The sequence below is a fragment of the Petromyzon marinus genome, chromosome 19, assembly GCF_048934315.1.
Source record: "Petromyzon marinus isolate PM22_M1 ecotype Great Lakes invasive population chromosome 19, UKy_Petmar_22M1.pri1.0, whole genome shotgun sequence".
NCBI lineage: Eukaryota > Metazoa > Chordata > Hyperoartia > Petromyzontiformes > Petromyzontidae > Petromyzon > Petromyzon marinus.
The window spans coordinates 11,293,647-11,310,907 of NC_133685.1; the positions used below are offsets into that span (position 1 = coordinate 11,293,647).

A 17,261-nucleotide genomic window follows, 5' to 3' on the forward strand; every position below is an offset into this window, starting at 1 on the left:
CTGTGCAGTGCATGCATACGTGTACACTTGAGTGTGTGCGTGTGTGCGTATGAGTGTTTATCGACTTAGCGAAGAGAGGGCCCTTTTAAATAATTCAGCTGAGTAGAATGTGTGTTAACAGCAGTGGTACTCTGGATGGCACAGATGCACGCACAATATGGCAGCCAATTGTGTTTATCCAAGAGCCCTCTAAAGCTTGGTGTTCACCAATACACCCTACCATCTTCATGGACGATCGTCTATTTGCTTTCTCCAAAAGTCCAGCCTCTTATCATCATCAGGCCCACCATTGCTGGACTGATCGTCTTCTTTATAATAAGCAGCAGCAACATGAGCAGCAATAGTCGCCATTGATGAACTGCTTTTTGTGTTTAGATTGTTGTCCTTCCCCCGCACCTCCGATTAGCATGATTGGCTATGTACGGTTCGAAATAAGTTCATACATACATACATGACCTCCAAATACAATCCATTTATATATGAACTGATCTCATCACTTCATCTCTGCAGTGGTTGTCCTTTGGCTGCCATTCCAGTCTATCTATTGCCTGCAATCCTTTTAGCGATGTGTTGAGCACCAGCCAATCTACAGTGCTTTTCTTAATATTGTTTGATTTCTGTCTGTTTCCTGTTCGATGTGCTCCTTATTTTTCAGTGTGAGTCGAAGTAATGCATCATGTCCATACTCCTTTGTGCACTTTTCAGCTTTTGTTCAGTATTTTTTGTCAGTGTTTATGTTTCTAATTGATACGTCACAGCTGACAGTTTGCACTAATTGAAAACTTTCTACTTCCAGCACATTGCTGCTGTTATCAACGAAATTCAGCTTTCAAAAAACGCTTTATTCCTGCAATTGTTCGCGTTTTAATGTAATCGCTTTAACATAAATCCACATTTGATGAAAGACATTACAAAGCAATCATGTCATTATTGATATCTCTATTGGACTGCATGCATCTGCTTGTAAAACAAGTGTGCTTGCTTTTCAACATTTTGTTTGGTGAATAACCAAATAAAATCGCATATTCGGCCATGTGAATACTTGCTTTTATTAGCTTGTTGGGTGATGGGGGGGTTATGGTTAAATAGACCGGCATTATAAATTCACGATTTAAACCCAAAATAAACTAATTATGAATCATACATACACATTTGTAACCCTCATTTCTAGGGAGGCTAAGTAATTTAAGTTAAACTTTGCATAATAAATTGGGGCACGAGAATCTGCATATATCAGAAAATAGAATGGTAAGTACATCGTAAGACATGGCTATTTATATGAGGGCCTCTATATCAACAGTATCTGTTCGCAAATTGGTTTAGGCAAATTGGAGTGCCTGGTAGGAGTTGGCTGCCTTTTCTTATCGCTGCCACTGTCCATGATGACAAAGCAGAGCGGCCTGCTCTGAGGAGCAGCACATCAGTGGGTTCGGAAGGTATTCGGTGGGACAGCAATGAGCCACTAGTTTCCTTTGTCTACCGCTGCGTTATTATATAACAGGCACAATGCGCTCCTGAAAACCGGTATTCGTGACTACGCAAACCAATAATAGCTCGTAAGATAATTGTCCCAATTCAAGCCTGCAGTGTGTGCTCATCTCCTGATGATGCAAAACGGGCCCATTGCTAAATCCTGCACCGCTTCTTCAATTTCAAGTTAAAGGACCACCGGACCACAGGCCCGCCCGCAAGCGCGTGTATGTGGTCGCATGTGAGCTCAGAGTGAACTGCCCCACTCCAACACTACTGTTTCATTGATGTATTGATTTGATCGAATTTTGTATTTATTTGCCCATTTACAAAGTGTGACCGAGCACAAGAAATGCTCAAGCACTCTGGGCATCTTGCTTTTTTAACTAAAATCCAGCCTATATTGACTCAGCTCGAAGGTCAAAATAAAAGCCACTTGTGTATTTATACACATAATAGCTCAGCTTGAAGTCGTGCCTTCCAAAGGTCTTGCTTTCCTCTGACATATGAGCCTGCTGTCTTCTGTGGGAATCCTTCTTTTATTTTCAATCCTCTGAAACTTGTTTCTGCCTCGGGTCATCTGCTGCATGCACTTTACTTTCTAAACCGGTCCATTGATAAAACTTCCTAATGCATCCATTAATGCAATTGGTAGAATGCACATTCACACATTGCAATTTGTGCACAAAATGCCAAATGTGCCTATGTAGAGGTGTTAACTACGCACTGTGCGGTAACCTGCATTGCCACCAGGTATCAAGGAGGCAGTGCAGCGTTACCTCGGTGTACATAACGGTTGGGGTCAGACGAGGTGAAGTGGATCGTAGCCACAGTTGGGGAAAACCAATCAGACGGTTCCACGTGGGGATGTGTGATTGGTTGTACCTGGCCACGAACGAGTATAAGAAGGGTAACCGCGCAGAGCTCGGGGAGTTCTCTCCCTACACGAAGACCGCAGCCCGGGCTGAAGACTAGCTAGGACCCTGGACCCAGCCTTCCAGCCCTTCTGAGGGCTAAGGCTCGGCGTATCCAGTGGTCAGGACCCACCGGGCCAGCGGTGGGTCAGATAGCTTCCCCTAGGTCCCAGCCGGAGGACTCTGGGATAGGGTAGCGGTAGATGTGCAAGTCCCGCCAAGCTAGGAGGCTGTACCTCCTTAGGTATCAAGGAGACCTGTGTGTAGGTTACGCTGAGTCCGGAGGCTGTACCTCCTTAGGGTATCGGGTGAGGGAACCGGATACCCCTCTGTGTGTTAAGGACTTACAATAAACAGTGTGCCTCCTCAGAAATGTATTCGTATTTATAAACACTACATATGCAATGAGCACTGGGCAGTGCTCATTGCAGTTCTCATTGCCCATGCAGAATTCAAGTGATCCTTAAAAATGTTTAACTGAGAAATATGGTGAGGACCAATCTCTCCATAGAAAAAAAACACTCCATTTCTCGCTAAATGGTGCAGCCTTATGAGTCCCTACTTATTTGAATGAGGAAGTGCTGAGATAACTTTGGTTTGAAATTGTGATTTTATAACTGAGAGTCGTGCGGCTCTGTTTACCGAGCAGTGATTATTGAAATATTTGTTCATGTTCTTTGTCCATAATTTTACTCCAATTGTATTATCAGTGTCATCTCACTCTTGCACAACAGTGCATCATCATGCCACATTGGAGAATTACACACAGAAGGGGTTAGGACAGGATTACTTCTGAGAGCTCTTAAAGTGACCTTTTTATGTACACACTCGAGTGTGCAGTCCCGCACACCCTGCTACATAGAACAAAAAAACGGTTCACTCCATGTAAAACTGTGTTTAATTCTCAGAGTTTTAATTGAAGCCAAATTAAGTGAACAACCAAACTTCATGTATTTTTTTTCCGAATATTATCGACGAGGCTACAAGCATCGACTCTTTAATCTTGAAACCCAAGCTTAAATCGCAGGCAGTGGCTGTCTGGAATTTCACCCAGTATCTCAGTGGATCAAGTATAGTGTTGTGCCCAGCACAACTCTCCTCCGTATGTGTTTCATTATTCCCTGGAATAATTACCAACTGAAGAAAAAAATCCAGTAAACGTAAAATAAATATATTTTTTATTTGCATAATCAAAAGATAGACCTGTTCAATGTTCTTGTCTTCAATCAATGCCATGGTGATATGGTCGCATTATTTTAACAAAAATTCCTGCCCTTAATGCTTCATAAAACCTGATCATTTATTGCCCAAGCAGGTGCATTCAATTAAGATCAGTCTTATTTGGGTTAAGGTCAGAAGGCAATCCCTGTGCAGTGCATCTACATACAATCTCCATAAATATGGGTGCCCGCGTACATTAATTTGCATGCAAATTAACAATTTAGCTTGTTATTTTGCACGCTATCATGCATATGTGCATGCATATGTGCATGCATATGCCCCTTCTCAAGAATATGCTATTCTAAAACTGGTATGAGAAGTATTAATATCACTCATCGACCTATGTCCTGATATAAAAAACAATTAAGTATCTCTCATGGCAAACCAATACGCAATGTAAATATTAATAGCTACGAGGATACAATGACATTAGTTAACCAGCTAACCAAATTAGATGTATATATGTGTTCATATGCACATATATATGCATACACATGTGTAAGTGATGTGCATACACATAGTGCATGAATGTTCACATTTATACCATAATGTTAATTCATTTCGTAAATGCCCGTACAATTGTCACATGTATACACACGACGGTTTAACCGTCCCATACGGCACGAGATTGTCATTGGAGCAGAACATTTGGGGATAACCCTCGCGCAGCCGTGCTCGATGCTCTGCCATTATCGCATCGCCATGGCTCTTGGCGGTGCCGACCAGTCACAGATAAATGCCCATCTGGAGCCGCGTTGGGCTCCGTGCGCTATTTTCCTGTTCCTTCCCATGGGATTCTCACTTCATTATTATACCGTACAGTGCGGCTACACGGTCCCGTGGGACAGGCACAGACCTGGTTGCCAGCGAATAGGAGCATCTTGCATAACCAAGCCCCCCCCCGGCCCCAGCATTGCGGATGCAAATAAGACAGAAAATCACCTTCGAGCAGTAACGAATTAAACAGATTCTCCTGTTAGGCGGGCGGGCGGACAGGCGGACGGGCGGGTGGGTGGGGGAGGTGGGAATATGTCAACGTGCGTTTTACAGATACTGTCAGTAGTGTGATTGCTTCGACTGATGGCTGCTGCTCTGAATGGTGACAAAAATATGAACAATAAGGAGGCATGTGGAACGGCACTGTGCGGGTGGCCCTCGTGGTTGAGCTCCATAAGGCCCTGCATGAAACTGGGTGTCAGCTTGTGGCTCGGAATAGGCTAAAATGCTCTGGTCAAATGTATGTATTTTTTTTCTTACTGGTAGTCATTTTTATTGCACATATCAAGAAGGAGGTGTGGTGAAAGTGTCACCTTCGTATATTATTTTTGCAACACGTTGTTGGGTTCCTTTCAAAAGGTATTGCTGTATTTTTTTTTACCGAGGCAAGATATGATCCAATATAGACTAAGGAACTATCCATAAATAAATGCTTGAACATTTATATCTAGAAAGTAAAAATGCAATAAAATAAGGAACTATTGTTAATTACAAATGGCAAAGTCTGAGGGCAATGAACAGGATTGGTGGAACATGCAGAGATGACATGCGACATCTACTTGTAAATATGCCTATAGGAGGCATTCTAACAAGATTGCATTGACTTTTAAGTGTTCAACCCTCATACGAATAGGCCAAACATCACAATCAGGACCGATGTAGAAATAGTTTTCGAGACCCAGTAAGACTTTATTGGGTAAATTGTAATGCGTTTTAACATCGTGTGCAATGTTACTTCCTGTCGTTGTTCCATCCAGGTTAGGGATGCCTCTGGCCTGACGTGGTATGATTTACTGCCCGACAGCCATAATGGCCATGCAGCAGGATGAGACCCTGAGCCGGGTGGTGCTGCTGCCCCCTGAGCCGGCAGTAGGGACAGAGCTGCCTGAACCGAGCGCCATCAGAGAATCGGCGATCGGTGGTGATGCGGAGAGCACCGAGCCGCCACTGTCGACGGAGCAACCCTGCGTGGAGAAACCGCGGAGACATTCGAACGATGAGGAGTCGGAGCAGAGTGACCACCTCGATGAGTTTTGCTTTGACTTCCAGCCGATGCGGAAGAGGCACACGCGGTCCAAGAAGGGTCGTTATTTCCAGCAGAGCCGCTTCTCATCCACCGAGCTTCGGCCCCTCCGGAGGGAGCTGATCCGGAGTGATGCAGTCGAGGACTCCGAGCACAGCAAACGCTTCCAGGAGTTCTGCACGAAGATCGCACGCAGGAGGAGCTATGAGGGCAGTGGCGGAGGTGGCGACTCCAAGGACAGCCAGGAGGACGAGCTACTCTCAGACCTCAGGACGTACGGTGGGCCCAGGATGCGAAGGAGCATGACCGGGGGTGCGGAGCAGGGCCTCATATCTGACCTAGAGCGCTGGAAGGCGGCCGGCAGCAGCGGGGACACAGACCAGCGAAAGTGGCGCTTGGAGTCGCGGTCAGACTCGTGCTCATCGGGCAAAGAGCGGGTGCGCAGCAGCGCCAGCGGCGAGTCGGACCACAGCCTGCTGCTGCACGACACGCGCAAGGAGCGCCACCGCAGCAGCGCCAGCGGAGAATCCTCGGAGCACGAGATCTTCCACGAGTGCCACTCGGACGTCTTCCGTTCGCGCAGCAGCATCATCAAGTACCTGGAGGAGATCGACGACTGCTCGGACCGCCACTCGGAAGCCTCCAACCCCAAGGAGGAGCCCGACCTCGGAGACCCGTGCAAGGAAGCGAGTGACCTTCACCACCACCTCCATCAGCACCACCATCACCACCGCCGGTCACCCCAGCCCATCCTGCCTTGCTCGACCCTAGACACGCAAACCGAGGAGGCAGCTGCGGTGCCCACGACAGACCATGCTCTGCTGCCGGCCATCGTGGAGGACGACTGCATGCAGATAACGCACAAGCTGCTGCACCCGTACGAGGACGTGCGGGAAGGCGAGGACGACGATGATGACGACGACGACGACTACTACAAGGCAGTGGGGACAGCTGGTGGCTGCAGTGGCGGAGGAGGGGGAGAGGCCACGGCATCGGGCGATGCCGGGGACGAGGACGACGATGACGACGAAGATGACAACGATGGGAAGGAAGTACTTCCGGGGCCGGTGAGGCAGGAGCCGCGCCGAGCTGGAGTCGGCGCAACCGCCGGTGGCGCCGCTGGTGCTGGAGTGCGGATACGCATGCTGCAGAACCGCTCGACGGGCGGTGGGATCCTGGACGGACTCTTCGGGTGTCTGCGACCTGTGTGGCACATCTTTGGAAGGAACTACACGGCCGAGCCCAAGGTGCAGCAGCAAGGTAAAGGTGAGCTAACTCATCCCTCCCATTTGTCCCACAGTGTGGTGGGTTTGTGTCCCACACTGCGGTCCCAACAGTGAAGTGGGTTTGGGCTTCATGGGTCTCAATTCCGTCTGGTTGACCCTGCCAAACCTGGCTCTATTTACTCCGACATCACGTGCGTTTCAGTCATGTGTCTCTTCAGCAAACGGGCCTCCTGACTGGCAGCTTGACAGCTGCCGGTGAGCGATATAAATGGCAGGGAAACTCACCTCGGGAATGAGCTAGAAGGATTTGCAAGGGTTTGGTGTTGATAGGTGAAGATAAACACTGCCTAGACGGGTGCGTGCTCCCAGACTTGTAACAGGGTAGCACAGGCCACTGGTGATGGCATGAGCAGGGCTTACATCGCAATACAATGAATGGCACGCAACCTAACTCAGGGGGCAACTCCTTTGCTGGCGCAATGATGACTTAGACAGGGTCTTCATGGCAGGCAGCAGCGCAACTAGCGTGGGGGCAGGGGGTGCCCTGGCCCGCCCTGGTGGCCAAAGCTGCGAGTTGGGGCCCCCTTGACAATCACCGTGAGCAATGGCAGAGCCAGGATTTTCAGGTAGGGGGGGGCAACTCCTCTAGCAATGAAAAATGATAGGAGTTGTTAGTAAGTAAAGACTTGTCTCTAGTTTTTTATTCGACGCGTGTGCGGCGATGGTGCAGCCATCGATCGAGGGTCGAATTCGAACCATGTGTGATCGGCATCGCGCTCGCTGAAGGTGAATGCCTTCAGGGAAGTCGTTTACTGTATATGCAACTGCGCACAATTTTGTGAGTCGCTTATAACTGCTTTGCCGTTACTTATTGCCAATTATGGACTCAGACTATTGTCCTATCATCTCATAGCGTCCCTGGCACATAATAATATGCTATACAGTGGCAGTGGGGGTCGCAAAATGCCGATTTATTACTAATAAACCCCAAATGATCCGATCGAAATTAGGGATTTCGATTGGATCATTGGGGGGGGCACGTGCCACCCCACCCCCATCCCCCCACTGGCTCAGCCAGTGACCATGAGATATGTTTTAAACAATGTAATGGAATAAAAACGGGGTTGAAATGCATTTTAATGAAAATACTTTAATTTACGATCCAAATTTTACTTACAATTTTAATTAGAGCGGCAACGTTTGGCTTCGGCAAATGCGCAAATCAAATATTGGGGCCCCTCCTGACCGATTGGCGCACCCCCTAAGCTGATAATTTAGTTACTACGCCAATGTTGAGGGGTATTTGTTTTGCAATGGCTTCATAAAATACAATGCTTTTATTTCGTGTATAGGTTTTGATTATGATACATTTCAGAATTAGACACTGATAAGTAGGATAATGACGTTCTCAAAGAAAGCAGCACAGCAAGTGGGTGTCAAACTTTCTCGGAGATCCATTTAAGTTTGAATGTTCCGCCAGCATTTGAGTGGGGTTTCTCTGGATTTTCTAATATTTCGTTACATATTAAAACATGTTAAAATATTATTTGACCAAATATCCCATGGAGAACCCTCCTGAAAAAGAATAGTCAGACTTAATGAGACGTTCTTTCATAAATAATCAACACAACAGTCATCAACTTATAGAGAGACTGACCATTGCTATGGGAATGTGGAATTTACATCATTTACTCAAGGTTGCCAACATATGTGCACTGCCCTATTGCTTGATTGAGCAGGGTGATAATTCTGCTTTGATGTGACCTGATCATATCTAATCCATTAAAGTGTATGCAGTGTATGCATTGTACTCAGGGCTTAATTTCTCACGCTATAATTCCGGGAATACTGCTAGGCTGGCTTGGAATAAGGATTATTGGCATGAGGCACTACCACTAGAGTACGAACTTTGCCTATCCATAACAAGATTACACACCGTCCTTCAGTGCATGTGGTAACGCAAGCACTATTCGCACGTACGTTTTGCACACCACCGCATCATTGATGTGGCATGACAAAGTAATTCCCGGAACAGTGTTCTGTACTGAGTGTACCACTTCGCCCCACTTCAGGCTTGATGGGTGCATCGTGGGCATTGCAGGTTGGTGAAGGTGGCAAGCATAGGTGTGGCAGTAGAGACGTACATTACAGCAATGGATTTTGCTGTACTGTCCTCTGTTGCTCACAACGTAGCCCTGTGGCCTACAATACCTGTTAAGCATGGTGATCACTCATCATAGCATAGATGGAGTGCATCCTGGATGATTTGGACAAGGGAATACGCTAAAAGACATTTGCTTGATGTCATTCTGCCAGGTAGTCGAGTGAGTGACATCACAGCGCAGGTTTCTCATTTGCCTGTTGATCCCGTTCAAGTTTAAAGTTCATTTTGTTTAACCAGGTGAGGAGAAGTCAATAGACTACGATGAGTCTTGTTTGCAAGAGTGACCTGGACAATTAGTCTGTCAATAGGGGGGCTACGATTGCTATGTATAATCTCAATTGAGTAATGTGTGGGTAATTTTCAAATTTAGATCCTGAAGATGGCATACAATGGCCTACTCTTGCGAATTATGTCAGATTGCGCGTATTACCATTACAACCGCACTCATAATCAGGGTGACCGCTGTATTAGAACTGTAAAACTCTACAAAAAGTGGCGAATGTACTACCACTAAGCCACATCACAGTTCAATGCGACACTCACCTGGTTTTATTGCTATGTTAACATGACCATTGGAAAACAGACTTCAGCTGTTGTGGACCGTACTTGATTTAAGCCAACATGGCTCATTTCTTGTCCCAACACTCCTAGAACCATGTTACTCCATCGTCTAGACCCCTCCCGCGCTCTGTCTCCTCTTCTCCGCACTCCACCCTTACCTCCATGGTCAGAGCGCCGTGAATGTACTTTTTTTTTTAAACAAAGTTTAACATGCACGTGGGTTGCATTATACTATTCCACGAACTAGGCCAGCTAGCTGGCCTGGCCTTGTGAACGTAGCACAAAGTGTGTAATGGAGCCCCTGGTAGTCCAGTCCGGTAACTCAACAGGATCGGTTCAGCCAAAATGGGCTGCCATGGGGATGTGCGTTCTTTGATCCAGCCTGGTGCCAGCATGGAGTCAACATGGTTTCTACTAATCATGGAGATGAAGCATGAGAGGCGAAGATGACGGGTAAGGCTAAGGGAAAGCCAACCTCGTTTTAATTGCAGAATGGGATGGCGGTCACCACCCATCATCCCATTCTCCATGCCCCCGACCTTGCCCCAGTGGCACATGCGTCACCGCTGCCCTCGCCGGAGGCTACGTCAGTATGTACATGCAGAGGCACCACGCGCTGGTGATTTGCTGCAGCACGGCGGAGCAGAGTTGCACAACACCTGCATCATCATCCTCCTCCCCATAAAGCATTTATCCAACGGGCGAGGCACGCGGTCAGTCATGATTATGCTGCTGCCCACACAAATGAGACATTAATTTCCCAATTGCATCCATTCTCTTATTCACTTATTCAGTGGTCTGGGATTAGGGATTCGGCCACCGAGAATTCTGAAGGAGCAGTGAGAAGGGCACCCATGTTGGGAGATGGTGCTGTCTGTTCACGTGTTTTGTTCATTATCTACACGAGCCACGAATGTCTATTTGAGTCATATCAAAACGTTGTGTGTGAGCTGTCGGTCTCAGTTGAATCATGCGTAACGACTAAATGTAGGCGCATAAACCATGCACAAACTCCAGTTATCTTCGCAGCGGATTTTGTCTAATCAAACAAAGAGGGTCACTGAATCGCACACTTTCAGATGCACTTCCGCGGCCATCTAGAACACGCTTCCATCCGATATTAGGAAGCCACTGGAGCAATGCACTTTCAAATCTAGATTGGAAATGCATTTCTTAAAAACTGCTTTTTGTGATTAGTTGTCCTTCCCCCGAACCTCCAATTAGCATGGTTGGCTACGGACGGTGCCAGAGAAGTTCAACATCATTCTACACAGTATCTCCACATACTAACACCCATGTCTCACTCCATAGCCATGATTGTATCATTTATTTTGCAGGGGCAGCAACATCTCTTGTTGTACTGTACTTCTCTGCTGCTGCACTTATGCTCCCCACTTTCACAAACCCTGTATAGACCAGCGTGATGAAGTATGGTGAAATAACCCCCATGTCCTGCAGCACATGGGGAGAGCACGCATCCAACAGTGTATAAAATTCGTCACAAGTTTGTGAGCATATTACATTGTAAAAGTTAGCAAGACTCAAACTAAACGCTACATTTTTAAATGCAGTAGTCATCCAAAACAAAAATCACCAGAGCACTTATTTTATTAAAGTACTGCACATAATCAATACATGAAGCTGGATACTCAGAAATGAAATGATCAAATTACAAAAAAACTTTAAGTTACCGCAACTTCTAGTTAATGTCTCGCCAATATGTTTTGAAATAGTGTACACAGTGCACATATACGCATGCTTGCACTCAAGTATACACGTATTACACGTATTATAAAGATTTATTGTGTGCAACGGCAGGACACCGCACTCTGCGTGATGGAGTGTGGTGGACAGCTTGCTGCTGTACCACGTGCTTCTGTGCTCCCGAAGTTGTGTGGTTTTGTATTCATGCCCGAGGCCAATGCATTTGTCCTATTATATTTGGCACGGCCATCCCTACTGTTGCCGGGAACAATGCTATCAGCATGGATTTCAGCCAGATACATGCACTTACTGCTATTGGACTCTTAAGCCAAAAAGTCTATTTGCTGCTGGCAGGGAGTTCTGCTGACATACTTTGATTTCATTTGTTGTTTCGCTAAAAGTTGTTAATCAAGTTTAAGACTTATATGGCAAATTGTAACAGCCATCAAATTAATAACAGTAATATGTTTTGTCAGATTCTTAATCCAATTGTGTGGGTGAATGCCTCCACTTGCCGTGTTGGTTGTTGTTGTTTGACCAAACTTCACCGTACTGGTCAGTGCGGGTTGGTGAAGAGGGCAGATGCCCAGGACCGGTTCAGATATCGATTAATTCTGACATTAGCCATGGGTGAGGATTGAATTCAGGTCCCCGGTTTGCATCGAAGGGCCACTGCTCGACTCAGTCATCAGATGGTAATAATTATGTACTTATTAGAAAAACATGACAGATGTTTTCTGATTTAAATTCCATTTAATATTGTGCACATTGTAAACGTCATATGAGTACTTAATTCTATTGCGGGGTTCACATCCAATACTTACCCGAAAAAAATGCCCGAGTTGAAATTCAATGGAAAGTTTTTTTTCCCTCTTTTCTATTTGTTATACTGAAGTGGCAGCATCATCTCAAATACGGTCAAAAATGTTTCCCCCAATGGTCGTGGCAACCTGCAACTCAGACCACAGTCACGTGCTACTCTTGTTTATTTATCTATTTATCCATGATGACAAAGGGGGGCATATGTGGGTGTGCTTCAGTAACGACAGTCGCGGTCGAGGATTCGAGCGCGTCAGGGAGCACGTTCACCGAGGAGATGGAGAGATGAAATCAGCTCGTGTGCAGTTGCTATATTGATTCATGCATCGTCGGATCATAAGAGATACCAGTGGATAGGGGAGACATTTATATAGCAGTGGATTGACCGTAACTGACGACGATGACGGCGATGATGATGATGATAATGATGATGTTATTTTTGGTGGTATAGAAGTTGAATAGATATCCCATTAATAGGAAGATAAAGGTGTCCGGGGCATCGATAGGGCTGGCGCCACCATCCCTTCATCTGCCACGTCAGCTTGAATAGGTGCTTGCAAACATAACTTGCCCCGATGGTTTGTAGAGCTAAGCAGGGGACCATCGTGTTTATTTGTGAGAGGTTAATGGGTATTAGGCTGTGGGTGGGGTGGACACCTAGAGGGAGTCTCAGCAGGGGAGAAACCTCAAAAGAGTAATCACACTGGGCACCTTTACCAGAGAGACCCCCTCCCAGAAGCCTCTCAAAGGTTGCCCGGAATTGTTATGGCATTTCACGCATATATGTTACAATGGGGTGATTTTATTTACTCTGAAGACGACCCGCACGGCTATATCGAACAACACGAACACATCCAACAGTCACGAACAACACGAAACACATCTAACAGTCACGAACAACACGAAACACATCTAACAGTCACGGACAAAACGAAACACATCTAACAGTCACGGAAACCACGAAACACATCTAACAGTCACGAACAACACGAAACACATCTAACAGTCACGAACAACACGAAACACATCTAACAGTCACGGACAAAACGAAACACATCTAACAGTCACGAAAACCACGAAACACATCTAACAGTCACGAACAACACGAAACACATCTAACAGTCACGAACAACACGAAACACATCTAACAGTCACGGAAAACACGAACACATCTAACAGTCACGAACAACACGAAACACATCTAACAGTCACGAACAACACGAAACACATCTAACAGTCACGAACAACACGAAACACATCTAACAGTCACGGACAAAACGAAACACATCTAATAGTCACGAACAACACGAAACACATCTAACAGTCACGAACAAAACAATCGTCATAGGATAAAATTGAGGTCAGAGAATTCCTGGCCAGGAGTTGTGATTGCCCGATAATGGTATATGTTATTACTCCACTGATGACACTCGGCATCATCTTTATCACAATAATTACCATCACTGTCATGTTCATCATCAATCATAATCATTGTTAATTGGCCCGAGAACACCTTATGAAATAGACAGAAAAACTCGTGAAATTGTTGGTGCCGGCTAACTTCGTGGCTTTCTTTATGTCTTACTCTTTTGGTTTTATTCGGCAAAGTCACGTAGATAAAATAAAGCAAAATAAAAGAAAATAATTAAATCGCGACGTTTCGGAGGCAACACAAGCTTCCGTCTTCAGGGGGAAAAAGTCAACGCAGAATATCTGTGTCAGGAGCACAGTTCAGAGACGACCGGGATTATATATAGGTTAAGGGAGGGGGGAGGAGTCAGTAAGGGGGCGTGGCTGGGTGGGAGGGCTGGGTTAAGCAGCCTTTTGATAGGCTGCTGCGGGTAACAACCACTTCGCACTGCACGGGAGTGTCTGAGTCGTTCCCTCTCCACGAGATTGAGTGGATACTCTTCGCGTTACAAGTCCAAATTATTACAATCATCATTACAGTGCAACTATTTACGTCACAATCATCTGTATTGAATCCTATTAAAAACACCACACGGCAAATAAGGCAATATCACCCATCTCGAGACCATGGACCACAGTATGCCACTGCTCAGTTCGATCACTCATCGGCAGAATTTATATTCACCGGGTTACCCCTGAAGCCGCCCACGTGATCGTTTAAATGTTTCTGATCAACTCCACACTATAAGAATGATGAAGATTCTCACACCTATACACCCGCCCCTCCCCGCCCTCTACTTCTCTCCCCCCTGGCTCCTCCCCACCCCCCTCTTGCCTTATATAATTATCCTTGTTACGAGCAGCTCTTGGCCACTACAGCAAATTACTTCTTGCTGTGACTATCCCACCTGATGATGGAGGCTTTTGTTGCTTCCGAAACGTCGTAATTTGATTAACTTTATTTTTTTTATTTTTACCCACGTGACTTTACCGAAAGAACCAAAGAGTATGGATCATTGCAGCCACGAAAACGTCAAATCTAGAATTCTCACACCTGTATTTAAAGTCAAAATACTTGTTGTCATTTTAAACCTTAATTAAGTCATCATTTACATTAATACACCTTGTGTTGCCTTGAGACAATTGAGGCAAAAATAAAATATTTTTGAAATACCGAATTGGAAAAAGTGAGAACGCCCGGACAATTAGTACGGACTTGTGCAATTCTCAATTCTCAAACTTCAAGCAAGACACTGGAGCACAATAGTCTCATGCCGAAAACAATATCACATCCTCGTTTACGCAATTTGGTCGATGATGCCTTCACAGCCCATTTGCATGAAAGTGAGTTCGAAGTCCTGAGCGCACGAATGTGAGGATACAAACTGCCGTGGCCTCGCAGAAACCAAGAACAATTTACACCAGTTCTGTTTGTACTCGCATATGCGCAAGGTGAGACGGAGACAAAGTGTTGTCTGCTGTTGTGAACTCTACGAGAAGCTCGAGATTCAGGACCACTCCCCATCCACACAGCTCGGCTTCATCTCGCCTACTCTGGCATCCAATCAACTAAAGTGGGGCATTGTTTTCACCTCTTGAAGAGAAAAATGAACCTCGGTCAAGTGTGAACATGTGGTGCTAGTTATTTTATTCCGCACGTGCAGATGAGCACCCTCCCACACGCAAAAACAAATATGGTCTTCCTGTTATCAGCCCAGTTAGCTGGAATTGGAAAAACCACTGTTACAAAGCAGTGCAGCATCAAGATTGATTCAGCCGTCTGCAATTAAACACACTGTAAAACCAATTCTGCGAGAACATTCGCACGTGCAGACTATGGTAATTTGAAAAGCAATTCAAAATGCAATGCAATTCATACCGCACTTGTCTCAGCCGAGCTACGCCACTGATTTAAATGGTTAACCTGCTGGAACGATTACTGTTAGTGGCTACTTTCCCCGACAGCTATCGCTGGGATGGTGGGACGAGCCCAACGGATGTCACTGGCTACCTTTGTGTACCCAGTGCTTTTGCTGGCACGCAACTGCATCAGAGAGCTATTATAGGCTGAGTAAACCATGGTGGATTATTCAGGGCTGCAGTATTACATTTTGCTTGGTATGTACTTACATGACCTTCAGTAAATTGCAGATAACTCATTTCTTGGAATGTATCTCAGTTATAATTATCTGCAGACTATTAGAGATGTGAATATAATTGTAAATGTTGCTGTTAACAGAATGTGCAATTTATTAAACAATATTTCCTCCTGCTTTCTCAAATAAATGTGGCCCTATATCAAACACTTTCCAACAATATTACAAACCCAATAACCTATGATTCCGCAAAATTACACAAAGTATTTATACAGTATACGTAGATACAATTCCACCTCGTCTAATAAACCTGTCAGTGTGCTCCCCATATCAAATCAATATTAATATGATGTGTATTAATTATTCACGCAAGTGCACTCACAGCACTATGTGAGACAACATGCTGTTAATACTGAAAGATGGATTTATTCAAATGGTATGGTGCGTTATTAAACTCATTACGTACTCCCTTTTCATGCAATATGGTTATTACAAAAGATGTTTTTAAATGGAACTGATGCTGCGGTATTTTTCAAGTGGCTCTGCTTTCCAGGTTTCTAAGCACTGCATTTTGTGATAAATATTAAGTGTAGGTTATTTAAAAAAATCCAATCTGACATTTTCAGGATTTCTTTGTTGATGTATAATGTATTTCTGGATGCAGAGTGTATATAGTACACTGCACTGCATTTATACCTAAATCAGACGCTGAGCACTTTTACATTATATGCATATTCTACGTATACACACACACAAACACACGATGAATGTGGTTTGACAATGGCTGGGGACGCTGTACTGGGAGGCTGTTTGGACAAAACGCGGAGGTTAACAGAGACACGAGTCTGCGCCACCCGGCTGTCCACTCCCTGATTCAATCCGATTCATCTACACGTCGCCTGGGTGAGATTCCCATGGGGATGTAAGGGCCATCTGGCGACGGGAGGAGACCAACCATCCCCCTCCCGCAAATCCCTCGCCCGCCCACCAACACTGTTATCCCTTCCCTGCTAGCCACCCTCCCATCCACCCGCTGACCTACTCACCCACCCACTCACTGACACAACCACCGACTCACCCACTGACCCACTCACCCACTGACAAATCCACTCACTGCCACACCCACCCATTCATTCACCCACTGGTAAATCCACTCACTGCCACACCCACCCATTCATTCACCCACTCATCAACACACTCACCTATCCACTCACTGAAACACCCAGCACCAGGTCAAGGATAAACTTGCCCAATGTTATATTTATTGTCAAATCCAAAGTACTTATGTTGACGATGTTCCCATTGAGCATATTTAAGAGCAATAATAAAATAGAAAGCGTGAGTAGCAATAACTTTGAGTTTTAACTCAGGAACAGGAAATAAAGAGTCAAAGTTAGTTCCTACTCAAATGAGAATTTGTGTGATGCTCATCTTCTGATTACAGCCCCAAGCTAGTCTATCCATAGAACAACCACTGTTCACTTCCCCACAGAGTGGGATGATGGGTTGTGTCAACCCCTTAACAGGATTTGAACCCGCAACCTTCTAAACATGAGTCACTCACTCAATCGCTGAGCCACCTGGCCAGATATGTGTCATGTGTCCACGATAGATGGATTAAGCCCTGTGTTGCTTTTTTACGAAGATATTATTTTG

The 17,261-nt window shown here is 45.4% G+C and overlaps 1 protein-coding gene across 4 annotated transcripts in view; it reads left to right on the plus strand.

Moving 5' to 3' along the window:
- Nucleotides 1-17,261, plus strand: part of LOC116943840 (uncharacterized) — a 78,727-nt gene that overhangs the window by 9,955 nt on the left and 51,511 nt on the right. For 3 of the 4 annotated variants that reach the window (XM_032957087.2, XM_032957086.2, XM_032957089.2), the window contains one exon: nt 5,360-6,891. In XM_032957087.2, the coding sequence (XP_032812978.2) occupies nt 5,388-6,891 (1,504 nt within the window). In that variant the 5' untranslated portion in view covers nt 5,360-5,387. The remainder of the gene's footprint in view (nt 1-5,359; nt 6,892-17,261) is intronic. The other variant, XM_032957088.2, reaches the window with a different exon arrangement.